This window comes from Coregonus clupeaformis, chromosome 20 (assembly GCF_020615455.1).
Source record: "Coregonus clupeaformis isolate EN_2021a chromosome 20, ASM2061545v1, whole genome shotgun sequence".
Taxonomy (NCBI): domain Eukaryota; kingdom Metazoa; phylum Chordata; class Actinopteri; order Salmoniformes; family Salmonidae; genus Coregonus; species Coregonus clupeaformis.
This window is the reverse complement of record NC_059211.1, coordinates 28,242,383-28,264,608: the sequence shown is the minus strand read 5'-3', so window position 1 is coordinate 28,264,608 and position 22,226 is coordinate 28,242,383. Positions and strand designations below refer to the sequence as shown.

General features: G+C 49.4%; 1 protein-coding gene across 2 annotated transcripts in view; it reads right to left on the bottom strand.

Annotated features, from left to right (window-relative positions):
• The window catches only part of pde4ba (phosphodiesterase 4B, cAMP-specific a), a 379,418-nt gene that overhangs the window by 229,238 nt on the left and 127,954 nt on the right, over window positions 1–22,226 (bottom strand). For both annotated transcript variants that reach the window (XM_041840090.1, XM_041840091.2), the window contains exon 3: window positions 19,097–19,323. In XM_041840090.1, the coding sequence (XP_041696024.1) occupies window positions 19,097–19,323 (227 nt within the window). The remainder of the gene's footprint in view (window positions 1–19,096; window positions 19,324–22,226) is intronic.

Here is a 22,226-nt window from a genome sequence, read left to right as displayed (position 1 = left end):
AGAACTTCTCTGCTCTTTGCCTCTAATCAACGGCTACCTTCCTCCTAGAGAGGCAGACTCCCTCCTCTTCTCTCTGACAGCTACTGTAGTCCAGGGCTGGATCCCCCTCAACAAACACGCACCAACACACTTACACACTCTCTCTCACCCGCACACAGAGAAGGACAGCAGTTTGAGAGGCTATCCGCTCGGCTGGGAGGCAGAGGCACATGATCCACTGTTCATTCAGAATAAACATGAGGGGCTCAGTATAAGCGTGCAACCCACACCAGGCCACGCCCCCCTGAGCTCTGATTGGCTGCTGGTTGTTTTGACGACAGGCAGCCAGGCAGGCAGGGACAGGTTGCCATGTTTCTTGGTGATGTGGCTGAATTATGATGATCATAATAATGTGACCTTTTGCAGCTCAGAACAGATCGAGTCCAGACACAGATTTTTTTCAGAGAAAAAAGGAAACAGATAGGATTTTGCAAACCCCATAGTAACAAACTGCCTAGCCGAGTCTGCATAATGACACATTTACACAGTGCATGAAGGACACACACACACACTATCAGAGAACATTCTGTCACAATATATGTATGTCATTGACAATTAGACATTTGAAAAAGAAAAGGAAAGCCGCACACTCTAGGAGCTCAGATGCAATAATTTAATATCCTAATAACCAACGTTTCGACAGACAAGCTGTCTTCATCAGGGTATAATGAGAGAGAGAGAGAGAGAGAGAGAGAGAGGAAAGGAGCGAGAGAGAGAGAGAGAGCGAGAGAGAGAGACAGACAGAGAGAGAGGGGAGAGGAGCGAGAGAGAGAGAGAGAGAGAGAGAGAGGGAGGGATAGACAGAAAAAGAGGGAGAGACAGAGAGCAGTGAATGTATGTCACGGATTCTGCCGAGGCTGCTCCTCCTCCTTGTTCGGGCAGGCTTCGGCGTTCGTCGTCCCCGGAGGACTAGCTGCCACCGTTGAATGTTTCTTTGTTTGATTGCTTTTGTCTGTCTATTGCACCTGTGTCCGTTTGTGTCTGATTATGTGTTCTATAAGTTGCCTGTTTTGTATTGGTTAGGTTGTGTGTTGTTTTTCGCCTGTCAGTTAGTGCTGTGTGTTTGCTCTGTTTGTTGTTTTGGAGTTTACGCACAGTTTGCGTAATCGCTCGCCTCTGTGTGTTTTTGAGGCCGTTTATTGTATTTTGCCTAGTGGTTAACTAGTAAACTTTGTTGGACTAAGCTTCGGTGTCCTGCGCCTGACTTCCACACCACACTTACATCAGCTCTTGATAGAACAACACACCCTTTATGGAGTCAGCAGGAGCAGCGGCGGCACCCAAGTCGCTGGAGGATCGGATCAGCGACCAAGACACCATGATCCGGCAACTTGGGGCCGCCATGAACGAGGTGTCCAACACTCTACGCCGGTTGGTTACGGGAGAGGTGCCCACGCCTTCGCACACCTTACCATCACCATCGGCCAGTCCTCCTGTCCCAGCACCGGAACCCAGTGGCATTCGGCTCTCGCTCCCGAGGGCATAAGATGGTTCTGCAGCCGGGTGTCAGGGGTTCCTCCTGCAGGTGGAACTATACCTGGCCACCATACACCCGGTGCCCTCGGGATACGAGAGCGTCTCCCCCCTCATCTCCTGTCTATCCGGCAAGGCGTTGGAGTGGGCCAACGCCGAATGGAGGGGTATAGACGCCGCTACCATCACCTACGCGGAGTTCTCCCGCCGCTTCAGGGCTGTGTTTGATCATCCACCTGAGGGGAAGGCGGCGGGGGAGCGTCTGTTCCACCTCCGACAGGGGAAGAGGAGTGCACAGGAGTTCGCCCTGGAGTTCCGGACTCTAGCGCCGGATGCGGGGTGGAATGAGAGGGCCCTCATCGACCATTACCGGTGTAGCCTACGAGAGGACGTTCGTCGTGAGCTGGCCTGCAGGGACACCAACCTTTCCTTCGACCAGTTGGTGGACATTTCCATCCGTCTCGACACCCTGCTGGCTACCTGCGGACGTCCCGAGTGGGGGTCGTCCATTCCACCCTCCAGCACCTCCGAGCCGATTCCCATGGAGCTCGGGGGTGCTGGCGCTAGGGAGAGGAGGAGAGAGAACCCGAGGGGGGCCATCCCCTGCACCAACTGTGGCCGTGGAGGACACACTGCGGCTAGGTGCTGGGGAGGGTCTCCTGGGAGAGGGGACAACAGGTCACGCACCGGGGAGTCATTTCAGGTGAGTAGGCGCCCCACTTACCCAGAGCTCTCTGTTGGTCACATGAGTATACCTGTGAGATTTCCACAGGTGGCACCTCATTCCCAGCATAAGGCGCTAGTAGATTCAGGCGCAGCTGGGAATTTTGTTGATCGTGAATTTTGTTATAGGCTAGGAATTCCCCTTCGGCCGGTAGAAGCCCCTTTTCCTGTTCATGCCCTAGACAGCCGGCCGCTGGGGTCGGGGTTGATCAGAGAAGTCACAGCACCACTTAAGATGACGACGCAGGGGGGTCATGAGGAGATCATTCAGTTTTATCTGATCGACTCTCCTGCGTATCCCGTGGTGCTGGGGCTTCCCTGGTTAAGCGCCCATGATCCTACCATTGCGTGGCAACAGAGGGCTCTTATGGAGTGGTCTGCCCAGTGTGTAGGGAAATGTCTAGGTGTTTCCTTAGGGGCGACCTCGGTGGAGAGTCCGAACCAAGTGCCCGCAATCGCATTCCCCCTGAATATGAGGATTTAGCACTTGTGTTCAGCAAAACTAGGGCAACACGGCTACCACCTCATAGACAGGGGGATTGTGCGATAGATCTCCAAACAGGAGCGGCACTTCCGCGAGCCGTGTGTATCCCCTGTCTCAAGAAGAGACAGCGGCTATGGAGACTTACATAGCCGAGTCCTTGGTACAGGGATACATCCGGTCCTCCACTTCCCCGGTTTCCTCGAGTTTCTTCTTTGTGAAGAAGAAGGACGGGGGTTTGCGCCCATGTATTGATTACCGTAGTCTCAATCAGATCACGGTTAAGTACAGTTACCCTCTTCCTCTGATTGCGACTATGACGGAGTCATTACGCGGAGCGCGGTTCTTCACAAAGTTGGATCTCAGGAGCGCGTATAATCTGGTGCGCATTAGGGAGGGGGATGAATGGAAAACAGCATTTAGCACCACCTCGGGTCATTACGAGTATCTCGTCATGCCATACGGGTTAATGAATGCTCCTTCAGTCTTCCAATCCTTTGTTGACGAGATTTTCCGGGACATGCATGGGCAGGGTGTGGTAGTATACATTGACGACATCCTAGTGTACTCTTCTACCCGAGCCGAGCATGTAGCCCTGGTGTGCCGAGTATTGAGGAGGCTGTTGGAGCATGACTTGTATGTTAAGGCAGAGAAATGCCTGTTTTTCCAGGAGTCCATCTCCTTTTTGGGTTATCGATTGTCCGCGTCTGGTGTGAAGATAGAGGTTGACCGTGTGTCGGCCGTGGCGTAATTGGCAAACTCCAACCACTGTAAAAGAGGTGCAGCAGTTTTTGGGCTTTGCTAATTACTACCGGAGGTTTATCCGGGGGCTTTGGACAGGTGGCAGCTCCCATTACGTCCCTGCTAAAGGGGGTCCGGTGCGTCTGCAGTGGTCAGCTGAAGCGGACAGGGCATTTGTTAGACTGAAGAACCTGTTCACTTCGGCTTCGGTGCTGGCGCATCCGGACCCCGCTTTACCATTTCAAGTTGAGGTAGACGCGTCCGAGGCTGGTATTGGGGCAATCCTGTCGCAACGGTCCGGCACGCCACCCAAGCTCCGCCCCTGTGTGTTCTACTCTAAGAAGCTCAGCTCGGCGGAGCGTAATTATGACGTAGGGGACAGGGAGCTGTTGGCTGTAGTCCAGGCCCTAAAGGTGTGGAGGCATTGGCTTGAGGGGGCTCAACACCCTTTCCTCATTCTGACTGACCACCGTAACCTGGAGTACATCCGGGCAGCTAGGAGATTGAACCCTCGTCAGGCTAGGTGGAACATGTTCCTGACCCGGTTTGTTTTTAAGATCACATACATCCCAGGGTCCCAGAACGGTAAGGCAGACGCCCTGTACCGGCGGTATGACACAGAGGAGAGGTCCATTGAGCCTACTCCCATACTGCCGGAGTCTTGTCTGGTGGCTCCGGTGATGTGGGAGGTCGATGCGGAGATCGAGCGGGCACTGCGTACCGACCCTACTCCCCCCGAGTGTCCTGTGGGGCGGACGTACGTTCCGCTCGAGGTTCGTGACCGCCTTATTTATTGGGCTCATACATCACCCTCCTCTGGACATCCAGGTATTGGCCGGACAGTGCACTGCCTTAGCGTGAAATACTGGTGGCCAACGTTAGCTAGGGATGTGAGGGTTTATGTCTCCTCCTGCTCGGTGTGCGCCCAGTGTAAGGCGCCTAGACATTTGCCCAGGGGAAAGTTACATCCCCTGCCCGTTCCACAACGACCATGGTCCCACCTCTCGGTGGATTTTGTGACCGACCTTCCCCCTCCCAGGGGAATACCACCATTTTGGTCGTTGTGGATCGGTTTTCCAAGGCCTGTCGTCTCCTCCCAATGCCGGGTCTCCCTACTGCCCTACAGACCGCTGAGGCCCTATTTACCCACGTGTTCCGGCACTATGGGGTCCCCGAGGATTTTGTGTCTGACCGAGGTCCCCAGTTCACCTCCAGAGTCTGGGGGGTGTTCATGGAACGCTTGGGGGTCTCGGTGAGCCTTACCTCGGGGTACCACCCAGAGAGCAAGGGGCAGGTTGAACGAGTCAACCAGGATGTGGGTAGGTTTCTGAGGTCCTATTGTCAGGGCCGGCCGGAGGAGTGGTCTAGGTATATCCCCTGGGCAGAGATGGCCCAGAACTCTCTCCGCCACTCCTCCACCAATTTAACACCTTTCCAGTGTGTTTTAGGGTATCAGCCGGTCCTGGCACCATGGCACGAGAGCCAGATCGAGGCCCCTGCGGTGGATGAGTGGATTCGGCGCTCGGAGGAGACGTGGGACGCTGCACATGTCCATCTGCAGCGGGCCATCCGTCGACAGAAGGCGAGCGCCGATCGCCACCGCAGTGAGGGACCGGTATACGCACCGGGAGATCGAAGTCTGGCTCTCGACTCGAAACCTGCCCCTCCGCCTGCCCCTGCCGGAAGCTGGGTCGGGCGGTTTGTGGGGCCCTTTAAAGTCCTGAGAAGATTGAACGAGGTGTGTTACAGGTTACAACTGCCTATTGATTACAAGAATATTAACCCCTCGTTCCATGTGTCTCTTCTCAGGCCGGTTGTAGCTGGCCCACTCCAAGAAGATGAGATAGGAGAGACCCCTCCGCCCCCATTGGACATCGAGGGGGCCCCGGCGTACAGGGTCCGGACCATCTTGGACTCGAGGCGCCGGATGAGTGGTCTCCAGTATCTCGTGGAGTGGGAGGGGTACGGTCCGGAGGAACGGTGCTGGGTGCCTAGGAGGGACATCCTAGATCCATCCCTCCTGACTGAGTTCCACCGTGGGCATCCCACGCGCCCGGGTCCGCGTCCTCCTGGCCGTCCCCGAGAGGGGGGGGGGGTACTGTCACGGATTCTGCCGAGGCTGCTCCTCCTCCTTGTTCGGGCAGGCTTCGGCGTTCGTCGTCCCCGGAGTACTAGCTACCACCGTTGAATGTTTCTTTGTTTGATTGCTTTTGTCTGTCTATTGCACCTGTGTCCGTTTGTGTCTGATTATGTGTTCTATAAGTTGCCTGTTTTGTATTGGTTAGGTTGTGTGTTGTTTTTCGCCTGTCAGTTAGTGCTGCGTGTTTGCTCTGTTTGTTGTTTTGGAGTTTACGCACAGTTTGCGTAATCGCTCGCCTCTGTGTGTTTTTGAGGCCGTTTATTGTATTTTGCCTAGTGGTTAACTAGTAAACTTTGTTGGACTAAGCTTCGGTGTCCTGCGCCTGACTTCCACACCACACTTACATCAGCCCTTGACAATGTAGTGCTAGAAGGGACGCATTTTGTTGTCCCTCCATCGTTTCACACACAGCTATCCCACGTTGCCCTGCTGTTTACTTCATGGAGTGGAACCATAGAATGAGGAATTAGAATACTAGTGATTTAATAGGATCTCTATGTGTGGAACCATAGAATTAGGAATTAGAAAACTAGATACAGTTGTTGTATCTCTATGGTGGTTCCACCACACAGTCCCAGTCCAAGAGAGGGATGGGTTGGGTGGCTTTATCTTCAGTGGTAAACATCTAACATTTCTGAATTCAAAATCTGAGAACATTAATATTTGACAGTAGGGGGAAGCAGGCAGGGGAAGCTTTAGTGATAGGCTGGGGGCTAGCGAGATTGGGGGATGAGGGGGAAAGGCAATGGGAGGCTAAGTGAGGGGATGGGGGTAAAGGGTGAGGAGGCAAGGGGCTGAAGAAGGAGGCAGGGAGGAAGGGGCTGAGGAGGGAGGAGGGAGGCAGGGGCTGAGGAGGGAGGCAGGGGGCTGAGGAGGGAGGCAGGGGGCTGAGGAGGGACGTATGGGGCTGAATGAGGGGAGGCTCAGTGAGAGGTCTGGAGAGTAGGGAGGTAGGGGGAAGGAGGCTGGGTAGGCTTTAAATGAGAGGTTGGGAGGAGTGAGGCAGGAGGTAGAGATATGGAGGCTTTAGTGAGGCTGGGGACTAGCAAGCCAGGGGGTAGAGATATGGAGGCTTTAGTGAGGCTGGGGGCTAGCAAGCCAGGGGGTAGAGATATGGAGGCTTTAGTGAGGCTGGGGACTAGCGAGGCAGAGGGTAGAGATATGGAGGCTTTAGTGAGGCTGGGGGCTAGCAAGCCAGGGGGTAGAGATATGGAGGCTTTAGTGAGGCTGGGGGCTAGCAAGCCAGGGGGTAGAGATATGGAGGCTTTAGTGAGGCTGGGGGCTAGCGAGGCAGAGGGTTGAGATAGGGAGGCTTTAATGAGACTGGGGGATATGACATGAGGTCTTGTGTAACTCAGGGTCTTACATAAAGTCTCTCTCTCTCCCACACAGATGAGTGAACACAGTGAAGGAAGACACCCTGCTCCCCTGGTACAAATACAGCTCTCGCTGTAGAGACACCTAGCTGGCAGTCCATTCAAAAAGGGAGCGAGAGACAGAGAGAGAGAGATGGCTGGAGGGAGGGAGGGAGGGAGGGAGGGAGAGAGGGAGGGAAGGAGGGAGGGAGGGAGGGAGGGAGAAGTGGGAGAGATTGAGAGACAATTGATGGAGAGAGAGCAAATCCTGGGGCTTTTCCAATTTTCTCTGCACACTTTTCAGCACATTTATAGATTTATATTTGGAATGAGTGAGAGTCACATCCTGAGAGGGAGGGAGGGATGAAGGAAGAAAGGCAGGGAGGGAGGGAGAGAGAGAGAGAGAGAGAGAGAGAGAGAGAGAGAGAGAGAGAGAGAGAGAGAGAGAGAGAGAGAGAGAGAGAGAGAGAGAGAGAGAGAGAGAGAGAAAGAAAGAAAGAAAGAAAGAAAGAAAGAAAGAAAGAAAGAAAGAAAGAAAGAAAGAAAGAAAGAAAGAAAGAAAGAAAGAAAGAAAGAAAGAAAGAAAGAAAGAAAGAAAGAAAGAAAGAAAGAAAGAAAGAAAGAAAGAAAGAAAAGGAGAGCAGAGCCCGGGATCAGAATAAACCCTCTCTCTCTGACGTTTTCTGGGAGCTCAGAGATTTTTCCCTGGGTGCCTGCCTAGGACAGCAGACAGTAATTCCATTAAAATAACAACTCAGCTTTAAAGCATTAAACTGCACCTGACAGATGTTCAACTAGCTTAATAAACCATCTTTATTAGACTCCCAGGCACACACATAGTAACACACGCTATAAAATAACCTGTCACTAGATAAAATGGCTGCTGTAAGTGAGATAGATGAGCAACCTTGACATTGAACCAACCAGATCTACAACAAGGTACAGTAACATTGAACCAACCAGATCTACAACAAGGTACAGTAACATTGAACCAACCAGATCTACAACAAGGTACAGTAACATTGAACCAACCAGATCTACAATAAGGTACAGTAACAACTCTGTAAGTACTGTGTGATGCAATTACAATACTGGCACTGTTAAAGGTACACTCAGAAAGATCACGTCATCATACACAATGGGGCGACTTCCTGTGCTCAAACAATATCGACAGAATTCAAGTCAAGAATTGGCTCTTCACATCACATTTTGTGACCTGCCTTGTGACACGCTTACATTGGGAAGAGCCACTGAGCCAATGTTGTCTGAATGTAAAAAGTCACCTTGTCGTTTGTGATGATGTCATCTTGATTAGAGCGTCATCGTCATTACCACCACCATCATCTTTACCCTCCGCTCCCCTCCCTTCTCCTCCCTCATCTCCACCATCCTCTCCTCTCCCTCTCCCTCTCCTCTCCACCATCCTCTCCTCTCCCTCTCCCTCTCCTCTCCACCATCCTCTCCTCTCCTCTCCTCTCCCCTCTCTCTCCTCTCCACCATCCTCTCCTCTCCCTCTCCTCTCCTCTCCTCTCCCTCTCCTCTCCACCATCCTCTCCTCTCCTTTCCTCTCCCCTCTCTCTCCTCTCCACCATCCTCTCCTCTCCCTCTCCCTCTCCTCTCCTCTCCTCTCCCTCTCCCTCTCCTCTCCACCATCCTCTCCTCTCCCTCTCCTCTCCACCATCCTCTGCTCTCCCTCTCCTCTCCACCATCCTCTCCTCTCCTCTCCTCTCCCCTCTCTCTCCTCTCCACCATCCTCTCCTCTCCCCCTCTCTCCTCCCCACCACCCTCTCCCCTCTCTCTCCTCTCCACCACCCTCTCCTCTCCCCTCTCTCTCCTCTCCTCTTCACCACCCTCTCCCCTCCCTCCCCACCACCCTCTCTCTCCTCTCCTCTCTCCTCTCCTCTCCCTCTCCTCTCCTCCTCTCCTCTCCTCTCCACCATCATCTCCCCTCCACCTCTCCTCTCCACCATCCTCTCCACCACCCTCTCCCCTCTCTCTCTCCTCTCCTCTCCCTCCTCTCCCTCTCCTCTCCTCTCCTCTCCTCTCCTCTCCTCTCCTCTCCTCTCCCCTCCCTCCCCACCACCCTCTCTCTCTCTCCTCTCCTCTCCTCTCCTCTCCTCTCCTCTCCTCTCTCCTCTCCTCTCCTCTCCACCACCCTCTCCCCTCTCTCTCCTCCCACCACCCTCTCCTCTCCCCTCCCTCTCCTCTCCTCTCCACCATCATCTCCCCTCCCTCCTCTCCATCATCCTCTCCCCTACCTCTCCTCTCCATCTCCTCTCCTCTCCACCATCATCTGCCTTCTCTCTCCTCTCCACCACCCTCTCCCCTCTCTCTCCTCTCCACCACCCTCTCCCCTCCCTCTCCTCTCCTCTCCACCATCCTCTCCCCTACCTCTCCTCCCCACCATCCTCTCTAAGCACTTCCAGGTCAGAGGTCAGGTGGAGGAGTATGTCAACCACTCTATTGAACACTCACAGTCTCACACACACACACACACACACAGGAAATCAAGTGGAGAAACAACCTTTGAAACAACCTAAGATGATGTTGCTAGATGACCAAACAGACACACACACACAGGCACACACACACACACACACACACACACACAGGCACAGGCACACACACACACACACACACACACACTCAAAAGGGGGCGAAGTCCAATTTTCTTAGCCATGAATTACAGACAGCCACCCAGACCAAAGCGGATTGCAATGGGCAGTGGTATGTGACATTGTACCGCTACAGCACAAACAAAGTACATCCAGTAGAGACACATTTCATCTCATTGGTGTCAGTGGTGCCAAAGCCAAATGGATGGCATCAGAGGGTGTCTGCTAAGAGTCAGCTATTACAAGGAGACAAAACACAAAGAGAATTCCTTCCCAGAGAGATTGTATTGGAGTTGGCTGGGAAACACACACACACACTTCGTCCCAGCTCTAACACGCATGCACGCTTGCACACACACACACACACACACTTCGTCCCAGCTCTAACACGCATGCACGCTTGCACACACACACACTTCGTCCCAGCTCTAACACGCATGCACGCTTGCACACACACACACACACACACACACACACACACACACACACACACTTAAAACTTCAAGAGCGCAGTCCTCGTTAGTGACGCACAAAAACAACAGAGTGATCCACTAACTGGGAGTACACGCCTACACTAACACACACATCCTTTATTTCTCTCCATCGAGCACACACACCCTGTAGCACACACACCCTGTAATACACACACCCTAACACACACACCCTCTAACAGTCCAAAAATCTATGCTAGATGGACCCTGTGCTCCGACACAATCGTGTCACGTCAGCAAGAAAAATAATTGTTTCCCAAAATAACTGCCTCTCAGACTCTCTCCCCCTGCCCCTCCCCTTCCAGCCTCTCTCCTCCCTTCTCCTCCCAGCCTCTCTCCTCCCCTCGCAGCCTCTCTCCCCCTGCCCCTCCCCTCGCAGCCTCTCTCCCCCTGCCCCTCCCCTCCCAGGCTCTCTCCTCCCAGCCTCTCCCAGCCTCTCCCCTCCGAGCCTCCTCCCCTCCCTCCTCCCCTCCCAGCCTCTCCCCTCCCAGCCTCTCTCCCCCTGCCCCTCCCCTCCCATGCTCTCTCCTCCCCTCCCCTCCCAGCCTCTCCCTCCCATGCTCTCTCCCCTCCCATGCTCTCTCCTCCCTCCCCTCCTCCCAGCCTCTCCTCCCAGCCTCTCCCCCCCCATGCTCTCTCCTCCCCTCCCCTCCCAGCCTCTCCCCTCCCAGCCTCTCTCCCCCTGCCCCTCCACCTCGCAGCCTCTCTCCTCTCCTCCCCTCCCAGCCTCTCTCCTCCTCCCTCCCCTCCCTCCCCTCGCATTCTCTCTCCTCCTCCCCTCCCCTCGCAGCCTCTCTCCTCCCCTCCTCCCAGCCTCTCTCCTCTCCCTCCCTCCCAGCCTCTCTCCTCTCCTCCCCTCCCATCCTCTCTCCTCCCCCCTCCCAGCTTCTCTCCTCTTCCCCTCCCCTCCCAGCCTCACTCCTCTACTCTCCTCCCCTCCCCTCCCCTCCCAGCCTCTCTCCTATCCTCCCCTCCCCTCGCAGCCTCTCTTCTCTCTCCTGAAAATAAATCATCAGAAGGTGTTGTAACAAGACCATGAGAGGGTGGGAAGGGAAGGGGAAGAATATTCATGTAAAGAATGACGTCACACTACAACCCAACACCCCCGTATTCGCTCACACACACTTACACACACGACATGCACACAAAGCATCTCAGTAGAGCAAACACAGACACACACACACACACACACACACACACACACACACACACAGGGTCTGTGGGTGGAGGCTAACACTGCATCTCTTAATTAAACCAGGTCAACAGAATCTAGGCCCAGCATGTGTTCAGAACATCAACATACTGTAACAACCTTCAGCAAAGTACAAGTCCTACTCCACTCACAGTCTAACAATATCACAGACTCACAGTCACAGTCTCACAGTCTAACAGTCTCACAGACTCAAAGTCTCACAGTCTCACAGTTTACCTGTCTCAAAGTCTCAGTCTCGCAGACTAACACACCAGCTATACTGGTTAACCGGTTTAGGTTTGATCAAGATATGCAAGTCAATATTGTTAGTAGCCCTCATATTCAAACTGTGTGTGTGTGTATGTGTATGTGTGTGTGTGTACGCATCTATGTATGCAAGAAGGGATATTCCACAGAAAGGTTCTTGCTAACTAGTATGACCTTGTTCAATAGAAAATAACAGCATATCATTTGCATTCAGGAGAGGAAGGAGTCTGACATGACAATAAACAGTACAGCTGTAATAAGGAAGTGGTCAGATGACGCAGATGCTAAGCTACAGGACTATTTTGCTAGCACAGACTGGAATACATCCGATGGCATTGAGCAATATACCACATCAGTCACCGGCTTCATCAATAAGTGCATCGATGACGTTGGCCCCACAGTGACCGTGCGTACATACCCCAACCAGAAGCCATGTATTTCAGGCAACATCCGCACTGAGCTAAAGGGTAGAGCTGCAGCTTTCAAGGAGCGGGACTCTAACCCGGACGCTTATAAGAAATCCTGCTATGCACTCAGACGACCCATCAAACCGGCAAAGCGTAAATACAGGACTAAAATTGAATCCTACTACACCGGCTCCGACGCTCGTCGGATGTAGCAGGGCTTGCAAACTATTAGGGACTACAAAGGGAAGCCCAGCCGTGAGCTGCCCAGTGACAAAAGCCTACCAGACGAGCTAAATGACTTCTATGCGCGCTTCGAGGCAAGCAACACTGAAGCATGCATGAGACCAGCTGTTCAGGATGACTGTGTGATCACGCACACTGTAGCCGATGTGAGTAAGACCTTTAAACAGGTCAACATTCACAAGGCCGCAGGTCCAGAGGGATTACCAGGACGTGTACTCCGAGCATGCGCTGACCAACTGGCAAGTGTCTTCACTGACATTTTCAACCTGTCCCTGGCCGAGTCTGTAATACCTACATGTCTCAAGCAGAGCACCATAGTCCCTGTGCCCAACAACACCAAGGTAACCTGCCTAAATGACTACCGACCCATTGCACTCACGTCTGTCACCATGAAGTGCTTTGAAAAGCTAGTCATAGCTCACATCAACACCATCATCCCAGAAACCCTAGACCCACTCCAATTTGCATACCGCCCCAACAGATCCACAGATGACACAATCTCTATTGCACTCAACACTGCCCTTTCCCACCTGGACAAAAGGAACACCTACATGAGAATGCTGTTCATTGAGTATAGCTCAGAATTCATTATCATAGTGCCCAGAAGCTCATCACTAAGCTAAGGACCCTGGGACTAAACACCTCCCTCTGCAACTGGTCCCCTCCTGTACTCCCTGTTCACCCATGACTGCATGGCCAGGCACGACTCCAACACCATCATTACGTTTGCTGACGACACAACAGTGGTAGGCCTGATCACGGACAGCGTTGAGACAACCTATAGGGAGGAGGTCAGAGACCTGGAAGTGTGGTGCCAGGACAACAACCGCTCCATCAACGTGATCAAGACAAAGGAGATGATCGTGGACTACAGGAAAAGGAGGGCCGAGCACGCCCCCATTCTCATCGACGGGGCTGTAGTGGAGCAGGTTGAGAAAGTTCCTTGGTGTCCACCTTACCAACAAACTATCATGGTCCAAACACACCAAGACAGTCGTGAAGAGGGCACAACAACGCCTATTCCACCTCGGGAGACTGAAAAGATTTGGCATGGGTCCCCAGATCCTCAAAAAGTTCTACAGCTGCACCATCGAGAGCATCCTGACTGGTTGCATCACCGCCTGGTATGGCAACTGCTCAGCCTCCGACCGCAAGAAGCTACAGAGGGTAGTGCGTCCGGCCCAGTACATCACTGGGGCCAAGCTTCCTGCCATCCAGGACCTCTATACCAGGTGGTGTCAGAGGAAGACCCTAAAAATTGCCAAAGACTCCAGCCACCCTAGTCATAGACTGTTCTCTCTGATACCTCACAGCAAGCGGTACCGGAGCGCCAAGTCCAGGTTCAAAACGCTTCTGAACAGCTTCTAACCCCAAGCCATAAGACTGCTGAACAGCTAATCAAATGGCTACCCGGACCATTTTCATTAACACCACCCCCCCTTTTTTTACGCTGCTGCTACTCGCTGTTTGTTATCTATTATCTATGGATAGTCACTTTACCCCTACCTACAGTGGGGGAAAAAAGTATTTAGTCAGCCACCAATTGTGCAAGTTCTCCCACTTAAAAAGATGAGAGAGGCTTGTAATTTTCATCATAGGTACACGTCAACTATGACAGATAAAATGAGGAAGAAAAATCCAGAAAATCACATTGTAGGATTTTTTATGAATTTATTTGCAAATTATGGTGGAAAATAAGTATTTGGTCAATAACATACGTTTCTCAATACTTTGTTATATACCCTTTGTTGGCAATGACACAGGTCAAATGTTTTCTGTAAGTCTTCACAAGGTTTTCACACACTTTTGCTGGTATTTTGGCCCATTCCTCCATGCAGATCTCCTCTAGAGCAGTGATGTTTTGGGGCTGTCGCTGGGCAACACAGACTTTCAACTCCCTCCAAAGATTTTCTATGGGGTTGAGATCTGGAGACTGGCTAGGCCACTCCAGGACCTTGAAATGCTTCTTACGAAGCCACTCCTTTGTTGCCCGGGCGGTGTGTTTGGGATCATTGTCATGCTGAAAGACCCAGCCACGTTTCATCTTCAATGCCCTTGCTGATGGAAGGAGGTTTTCACTCAAAATCTCACGATACATGGCCCCATTAATTATTTCCTTTACACGGATCAGTCATCCTGGTCCCTTTGCAGAAAACAGCCCCAAAGCATGATGTTTCCACCCCCATGCTTCACAGTAGGTATGGTGTTCTTTGGATGCAACTCAGCATTCTTTGTCCTCCAAACACGACGAGTTGAGTTTTTACCAAAAAGTAATATTTTGGTTTCATCTGACCATATGACATTCTCCCAATCCTCTTCTGGATCATCCAAATGCACTCTAGCAAACTTCAGACGGGCCTGGACATGTACTGGCTTAAGCAGGGGGACACGTCTGGCACTGCAGGATTTGAGTCCCTGGCGGCGTAGTGTGTTACTGATGGTAGGCTTTGTTACTTTGGTCCCAGCTCTCTGCAGGTCATTCACTAGGCCCCCCGTGTGGTTCTGGGATTTTTGCTCACCGTTCTTGTGATCATTTTGACCCCACGGGGTGAGATCTTGCGTGGAGCCCCAGATCGAGGGAGATTATCAGTGGTCTTGTATGTCTTCCATTTCCTAATAATTGCTCCCACAGTTGATTTCTTCAAACCAAGCTGCTTACCTATTGCAGATTCAGTCTTCCCAGCCTGGTGCAGGTCTACAATTTTGTTTCTGGTGTCCTTTGACAGCTCTTTGGTCTTGGCCATAGTGGAGTTTGGAGTGTGACTGTTTGAGGTTGTGGACAGGTGTCTTTTATACTGATAACAAGTTCAAACAGGTGCCATTAATACAGGTAACGAGTGGAAGACAGAGGAGCCTCTTAAAGAAGAAGTTACAGGTCTGTGAGAGCCAGAAATCTTGCTTGTTTGTAGGTGACCAAATACTTATTTTCCACCATAATTTGCAAATAAATTCAATAAAAATCCTACAATGTGATTTTCTGGATTTCTTTTTCTCAATTTGTCTGTCATAGTTGACGTGTATCTATAATGAAAATTACAGGCCTCTCTCATCTTTTTAAGTGGGAGAACTTGCACAATTGGTGGCTGACTAAATACTTTTTTTCCCCACTGTACATGTACAGTACTAGTCAAAAGTTTGGATACACCTACTCATTCAAGTTTTTTTTAAAGTTTTTTTTACTATTTTCTACATTGTAGAATAATAGTAAAGACATCCAAAATCTCAACCAGCTTCATGAGGTAGTCACCTGGAATGCATTTCAATTAACAGGTGTGCCTTGTTAACAGTTAATTTGTGGAATTTCTTTCCTACTTAATGCATTTGAGCCAATCAGTTGTGTTGTTACAAGGTAGGGTTGGTATACAGAAGATAGCCCTATTCGGTAAAAGACCAAGTCCATATTATGGCAAGAACAGCTGAAATAAGCAAAGAGAAACGACAGTCCATCATTACTTTAAGACATGAAGGTCAGTCAATCCGGATAATTTCAAGAACTTTGAAAGTTTCTTCAAGTGCAGTCGCAAAAACCATCAAGCGCTATGATGAAACTGGCTCTCATGAGGACCGCCACAGGAAAGGAAGACCCAGAGTTACCTCTGCTGCAGAGGATAAGTTCATTAGAGTTAACTGCCCCTCAGATTGCAGCCCAAATAAATGCTTCACAGAGTTCAAGTAACAGACACATCTCACTCTCAACATTAACTGTTCAGAGGAGACTGCGTGAATCAGGCCTTCATGGTCGAATTGCTGCAAAGAATTCAATAATAAGAAGAGACTTGCTTGGGCCAAGAAATGCGAGAAATTGACATTAGACCGGTGGAAATATGTCCTTTGGTTTGATGAGCCCACATTTTGAATTTTTGGTTCCAACCGCGTGTCTTTGTGTGACGCAGAGTAGGTGAGCGTATGATTTCTGTATGTGTGGTTCCCATCATGAAGCATGGAGGAGGAGGTGTGATGGTGTGGGGATGCTTTGCTGGTGACACAGTCTGTGATTTATTTAGAATTCAAGGCACACTTAACCAGCATGGCTACCACAGCATTCTGCAGCGATACGCCATCCCATCTGGTTTGCGCTTAGTTGGACTATCATTTGTTTTTCAACAGGACAATGACCCAAAACACACCTCCAGGCTGTGTAAGGGCTATTTTACCAAGAAGGAGAGTGATGTAGTCCTGCATCAGATGACCTGGCCTCCACAATCACCCAACTTCAACTTGAGATGGTTTGGGATAAGTTGGACCGCAGAGTGAAGGAAAATCAGCCAACAAGTGCTCAGCATATGTGGGAACTCCTTCAAGACTGTTGGAAAAGCATTCTTCATGAAGCTGGTTGAGAGAATGCCAAGAGTGTGCAAAGTTGTCATCAAGGCAAAGGGTGGCTACTTTGAAGAATCTCAAATATAAAATATATTTTGATTTGTTTAACACTTTTTTGGTTACTACATGATTCCATATGTGTTATTTCATAGTTTTGATGTCTTCACTATTATTCTACAATGTAGAAAATAGTAAAAATAAAGAATAACCCTTGAATGAATAGGTGTGTCCAAACTTTTGACTGGTACTGTACATATTACCTCAATTACCTCGACTAACCTGTACCCCCACAAATTGACTCGGTACCGGTACCCCCTGTATATAGCCTCGTTATTGTTATTTTATTGTTGCTCTTTTATTTTTTACTTTAGTTTATTTAGTAAATATTTTTTCTTAACTCTTATTTTTCTTAAAACTGCATTGTTGGTTAAGGGCTTGTAAGTAAGCATAACGTCTACACCTGTTGTATTCGGCGCATGTGACAAATACAATTTGATTTGATTTAATCCACATTAACACCACCCTCTTCTGGTAGATGGTGGGAAAGCATGCTTTGTAACCCAATCATTCAATAATGTTTATTCCGAATGAAAAGCCTCACCGTTTATTCAAATGATCTGATTAAAGTACATTCATCACTAAATACCTGGTCATTGATACCACAACCTAGTAATTTGCCTGGAAACAAGCCAAACCAGCTGACTTTCAGTGTCCTCTTGTCTGAGTGGATAGGACCAGACCACCTTAGTACAGGAGACTAGTTTACACAACAGCACGGTACAGGAGACTCTAGCATACACTCTCATGGTAGACTGGGTACTAAACTACTCTCTGGGTAGACTGGGTACTAAACTACTCTCATGGTAGACTGGGTACTAAACTACTCTCATGGTAGACTGGGTACTAAACTACTCTCATGGTAGACTGGGTACTAAACTACTCTCATGGTAGCCTGGGTACTAAACTACTCTCTGGGTAGACTGGGTACTAAACTACTCTCTGGGTAGACTGGGTACTAAACTACTCTCATGGTAGCCTGGATACTAAACTACTCTCTGGGTAGCCTGGGTACTAAACTACTCTCATGGTAGACTGGGTACTAAACTACTCTCATGGTAGACTGGGTACTAAACTACTCTCATGGTAGACTGGGTACTAAACTACTCTCATGGTAGACTGGGTACTAAACTACTCTCATGGTAGACTGGGTACTAAATTGTTCCTGACTTTTAGTGTGCTCCTTAGGAAACTCCTGTCTCAGTGTTCCAGCAGTAACCACTGTACCATGGACACTTACCTTAAAACACCGGGCAAACTGCTGTAGAGGAGGTTCAGTCTGACTCTGAGCCCAATGTTAGAGCTACACCACACCTGCTCCAGGGAATGGCTCAAGTCTGTCACACACACCCACACCCACACACACGCACCATGCAGGCCTGCAGACACACCCTGCTTAAGCCATGTGTGTAAATAAGGCGCTTTAAATCCCATGTATTATTATTATTATTATATTTAACACTGCCTTCAGTCTACTCACCAGAGTGGTGGTCAAACACACTGCCTATGCAGACACAATGCAGAGGAACTCCACACAATAAAACACATCCATTGAACAAGTAGACTGTATTGATCCTCCCTCTTTCTTGCACACACACACAGAGACACACAGAGACACACAGAGACACACACACACACACACACACACACAGACACACACAGAGACACACACACACACACACACACACACAGACACATACACACACACACACACAGAGACACACACACACACACACACACACACACAGAGACACACGCACACACACACACAGACAGACACACACACACACACACACACACACAGAGAGACACACACACACACACAGAGAGACACACACACACCATATTCTATTAGCACAGGTTATGCAGCTATTTGACTTCCAAAGAGCCTCTACTAGAGACTACAATCTGAAGTAATCAGCAGGATCCCATAGGGAATACACCAGCCTCCTCTACACACTTAGAAAAAAAGGTTATATCTACAACCTAAAAGAGTTATTCCGCTGTCCCCATAGGAGAACCCTTTTTGGTTCCAGGTAGAACCTTTTTGGGTTCCATGTAGAACTCTTTCCACAGAGGGTTCTACATGGAACCCAAAAGGGTTCTACCTGAAACGAAAAAGGGATCTACCTGGAACCAAAAAGGGTTCTCCTATGGGTACAGCCAAAGAACCCTTTTGGAACCCTGTTATCTAAGAGTGTACCCTTGTCTCTATGGAGCTCACACTTCAATAGCTCTCTTTCTCTCAGAAGATAGCCCATTCGTATGGTATTTCTCTAAGGGCTGGACACTGGCAGCAGCAGCACAGTACAGTTAAGTCCCCCTTAAAGGATTCATCCACTTGTTATATCAGTGGATAGATATGGTAATTGGGCCAGAAAGTGCCAACTGTAGCTATATCAGTGGGTAATTCCAGTGTAAGAAATGGTGGCGATGGGAGTCATTGTATGAAACGGTAGAGTCAGTCTCTCTGGGTTTCTAATGGATCTACATTATCATCATAGGAGTACAGTCTGGAATGTAATGGAGGAAAGTGGAGTGTGTGCACTCACCACTCGGGGTCGACAGGCGTGATGTTGATGCGGGGCGGAGGGCAGAAGGGGAGGAAGGTGGGTCGGACCACCCAGTCATCATCGGGGGTTCGCGACCTCTCTGCCTGTCGCCACGACAACGGGGGCAGCTGCAGGTTGCCGGAGAAACGCCTGCGTCCCCTCCGTAGGTCGACACCCAGCGTACAGGAGGACTCACTAAGACCACAATCTGGAGGACCTTTACTGTCCTACAGAGAGAGATGGAGAGAGAGGGTGTGGAGAGAGAGAAAGAGCGAGAGAGAGGAGGGGGGAGAGAGAGAGGAGGGGAGAGAGGGGAGAAAGAGAAAAATACTTTTGATGAATACAAGATGAAGATTAGATTATTTCTTGATTGATATGTTCTGCACACTCACAACATCTTTCAACTTGACTACTTTGGCCACTAAGAGGCACCAAAGGCCTTGTTTTCAATGGCAGCTGATTTCAGATGATAGAACAGAGAGAAGCAGCCTGATGTTGAAGGACATCACTCTCTTGTTTTTGAGTTGATGACAGATCCAACCACAGAAGCAAGCACCCCCCTTTTCCTCACTTGATCTGCTCCAAAACAAGATGTTCTCCAACTGGCATGTACCACTGAGCATGTCTAAGAGGGGGTTTCCCCTGAGTCCCTCTTGGTCCTCCCAAATGAATGGCCTTGCAGTTTTTCTCAATTGGTTTAGTATAACATGTGAAAAAAGGTTAGATGCTCTCAAAATAATTAACACAACCGTCAAAACTTTTATTTTGCAAGACTATTAGTATATTCACATTTTTTCTCACACAAACAAAACAATCTTAAACACCTGTTTGCAAAAAACGCTCACAGGAAAACCTTCATAAAAGTTCAACCTTTAGGTGAGTAATCCTGTATGTCGCATTCACACAACATGTTCTCTAAAAACTGCTAAGATGCATAGCTCAAGACAACATTCATAGGAATAGATCAAATACATTAGCATTATAGAAATGAAAGGATCGATGACAATGTCTATGGTCACTAAACATTTGTTTGGCATTGGTTTTACTAGGTCTTCTTCGGTGATATACAGTGCCTTCAGAAAGTATTCAGACCCCTTGACTTTTTCCACATTGTCTTACGTTAGCCAATCTACACACAATACCCCATACAGTGAGGGAAAAAAGTATTTGATCCCCTGCTGATTTTGTACATTTGCCCACTGACAAATAAATGATCAGTCTATAATTTTAATGGTAGGTTTATTTGAACAGTGAGAGACAGAATAACAACAAAAAAATCATGTAAAAAAATTTATAAATTGATTTGCATTTTAATGAGGGAAATAAGTATTTGACCCCCTCTCAATCAGAAAGAATTCTGGCTCCCAGGTGTCTTTTATACAGGTAACGAGCTGAGATTAGGAGCACACTCTTAAAGGGAGTGCTCCTAATCTCAGTTTGTTACCAGTATAAAAGACACCTGTCCACAGAAGCAATCAATCAATCAGATTCCAAACTCTCCACCATGGCCAAGACCAAAGAGCTCTCAAAGGATGTCAGGGACAAGATTGTAGACCTACACAAGGCTGGAATGGGCTACAAAACCATCGCCAAGCAGTTTGGTGAGAAGGTGACAACAGTTGGTGAGATTATTCACAAATGGAAGAAACACAAAAGACTGTCAGTCTCCCTCGGCCTGGGGCTCCATGCAAGATCTCACCTCGTGGAGTTGCAATGATCATGAGAACGGTGAGGAATCAGCCCAGAACTATCCGGGAGGATCTTGTCAATGATCTCACGGCAGCTGGGACCATAGTCACCAAGAAAACAATTGGTAACACACTACGCCGTGAAGGACTGAAATCCTGCAGCGCCCGCAAGGTCCCCCTGCTCAAGAAAGCACATATACAGGGCCGTCTGAAGTTTGCCAATGAACATCTGAATGATTCAGAGGAGAACTGGGTGAAAGTGTTGTGGTCAGATGAGACCAAAATCGAGCTCTTTGGCATCAACTCAACTCGCCGTGTTTGGAGGAGGAGGAGGAATGCTGCCTATGACCCCAAGAACACCATCCCCACTGTAAAACATGGAGGTGGAAACATTATGCTTTGGGGGTGTTTTTCTGCTAAGGGTACAGGACAACTTCACCGCATCAAAGGGACGATGGACGGGGCCATGTACCGTCAAATCTTGGGTGAGAACCTCCTTCCCTCAGCCAGGGCACTGAAAATGGGTCGTGGTTGGGTATTCCAGCATGACAATGACCCAAAACACACGGCCAAGGCAACAAAGGAGTGGCTCAAGAAGAAGCACATTAAGGTCCTGGAGTGGCCTAGCCAGTCTCCAGACCTTAATCCCATAGAACATCTGTGGAGGGAGCTGAAGGTTCGAGTTGCCAAACGTCAGCCTCGAAACCTTAATGACTTGGACAAGATCTGCAAAGAGGAGTGGAACAAAATCCCTCCTGAGATGTGTGCAAACCTGGTGGCCAACTACAAGAAACGTCTGACCTCTGTGATTGCCAACAAGGGTTTTGCCACCAAGTACTAAGTCATGTTTTGCAGAGGGGTCAAATACCGTATTTTCCGCACTATAAGGCGCACCGGAGTATAAGCCGCAGCAGCTAAATTGAATGATATTGAATGATGTGTACATATATAAGCCGCACTGGACTATAAGCCGCAGGTGTTTTTAATTTTTAATGTTTAATTATCATATGTAAGGGTTCGTGCACAGAGGGGTTTGTTGGGAAAGAGACAAACTTTCTCGCTCTCGTAATGTCTGTCTGTCTTGCTCTCGTTCTGTCTCTCGTTCTGTCTCTCGTACCACTCTCGGTTCCACTTTTACTTTTGCGCGCTACCTGTCTCACTCTTTTCCGGCCTCCAGCTTTTCCTGCTGGAGCCCGCCGCTTAAAGGTGGGGGGCGCGGACCGGTCATAGAGCCCATAGAGTTAAAGTTGGTGGACTGTAACCTGTAAAATCCATAGATTTAGGAGGTCTTCTAGTGGCCGTTAGCTGTAAAAATCCATAAATTAGCCGCACCGTTATATAGGCCGCAGGGTCGAAAAATGGGAAAAAAGGCGCGGCTTATAGTCCGAAAATTACGGTACTTATTTCCCTCATTAAAATGCAAATCAATGTATAACATTTTT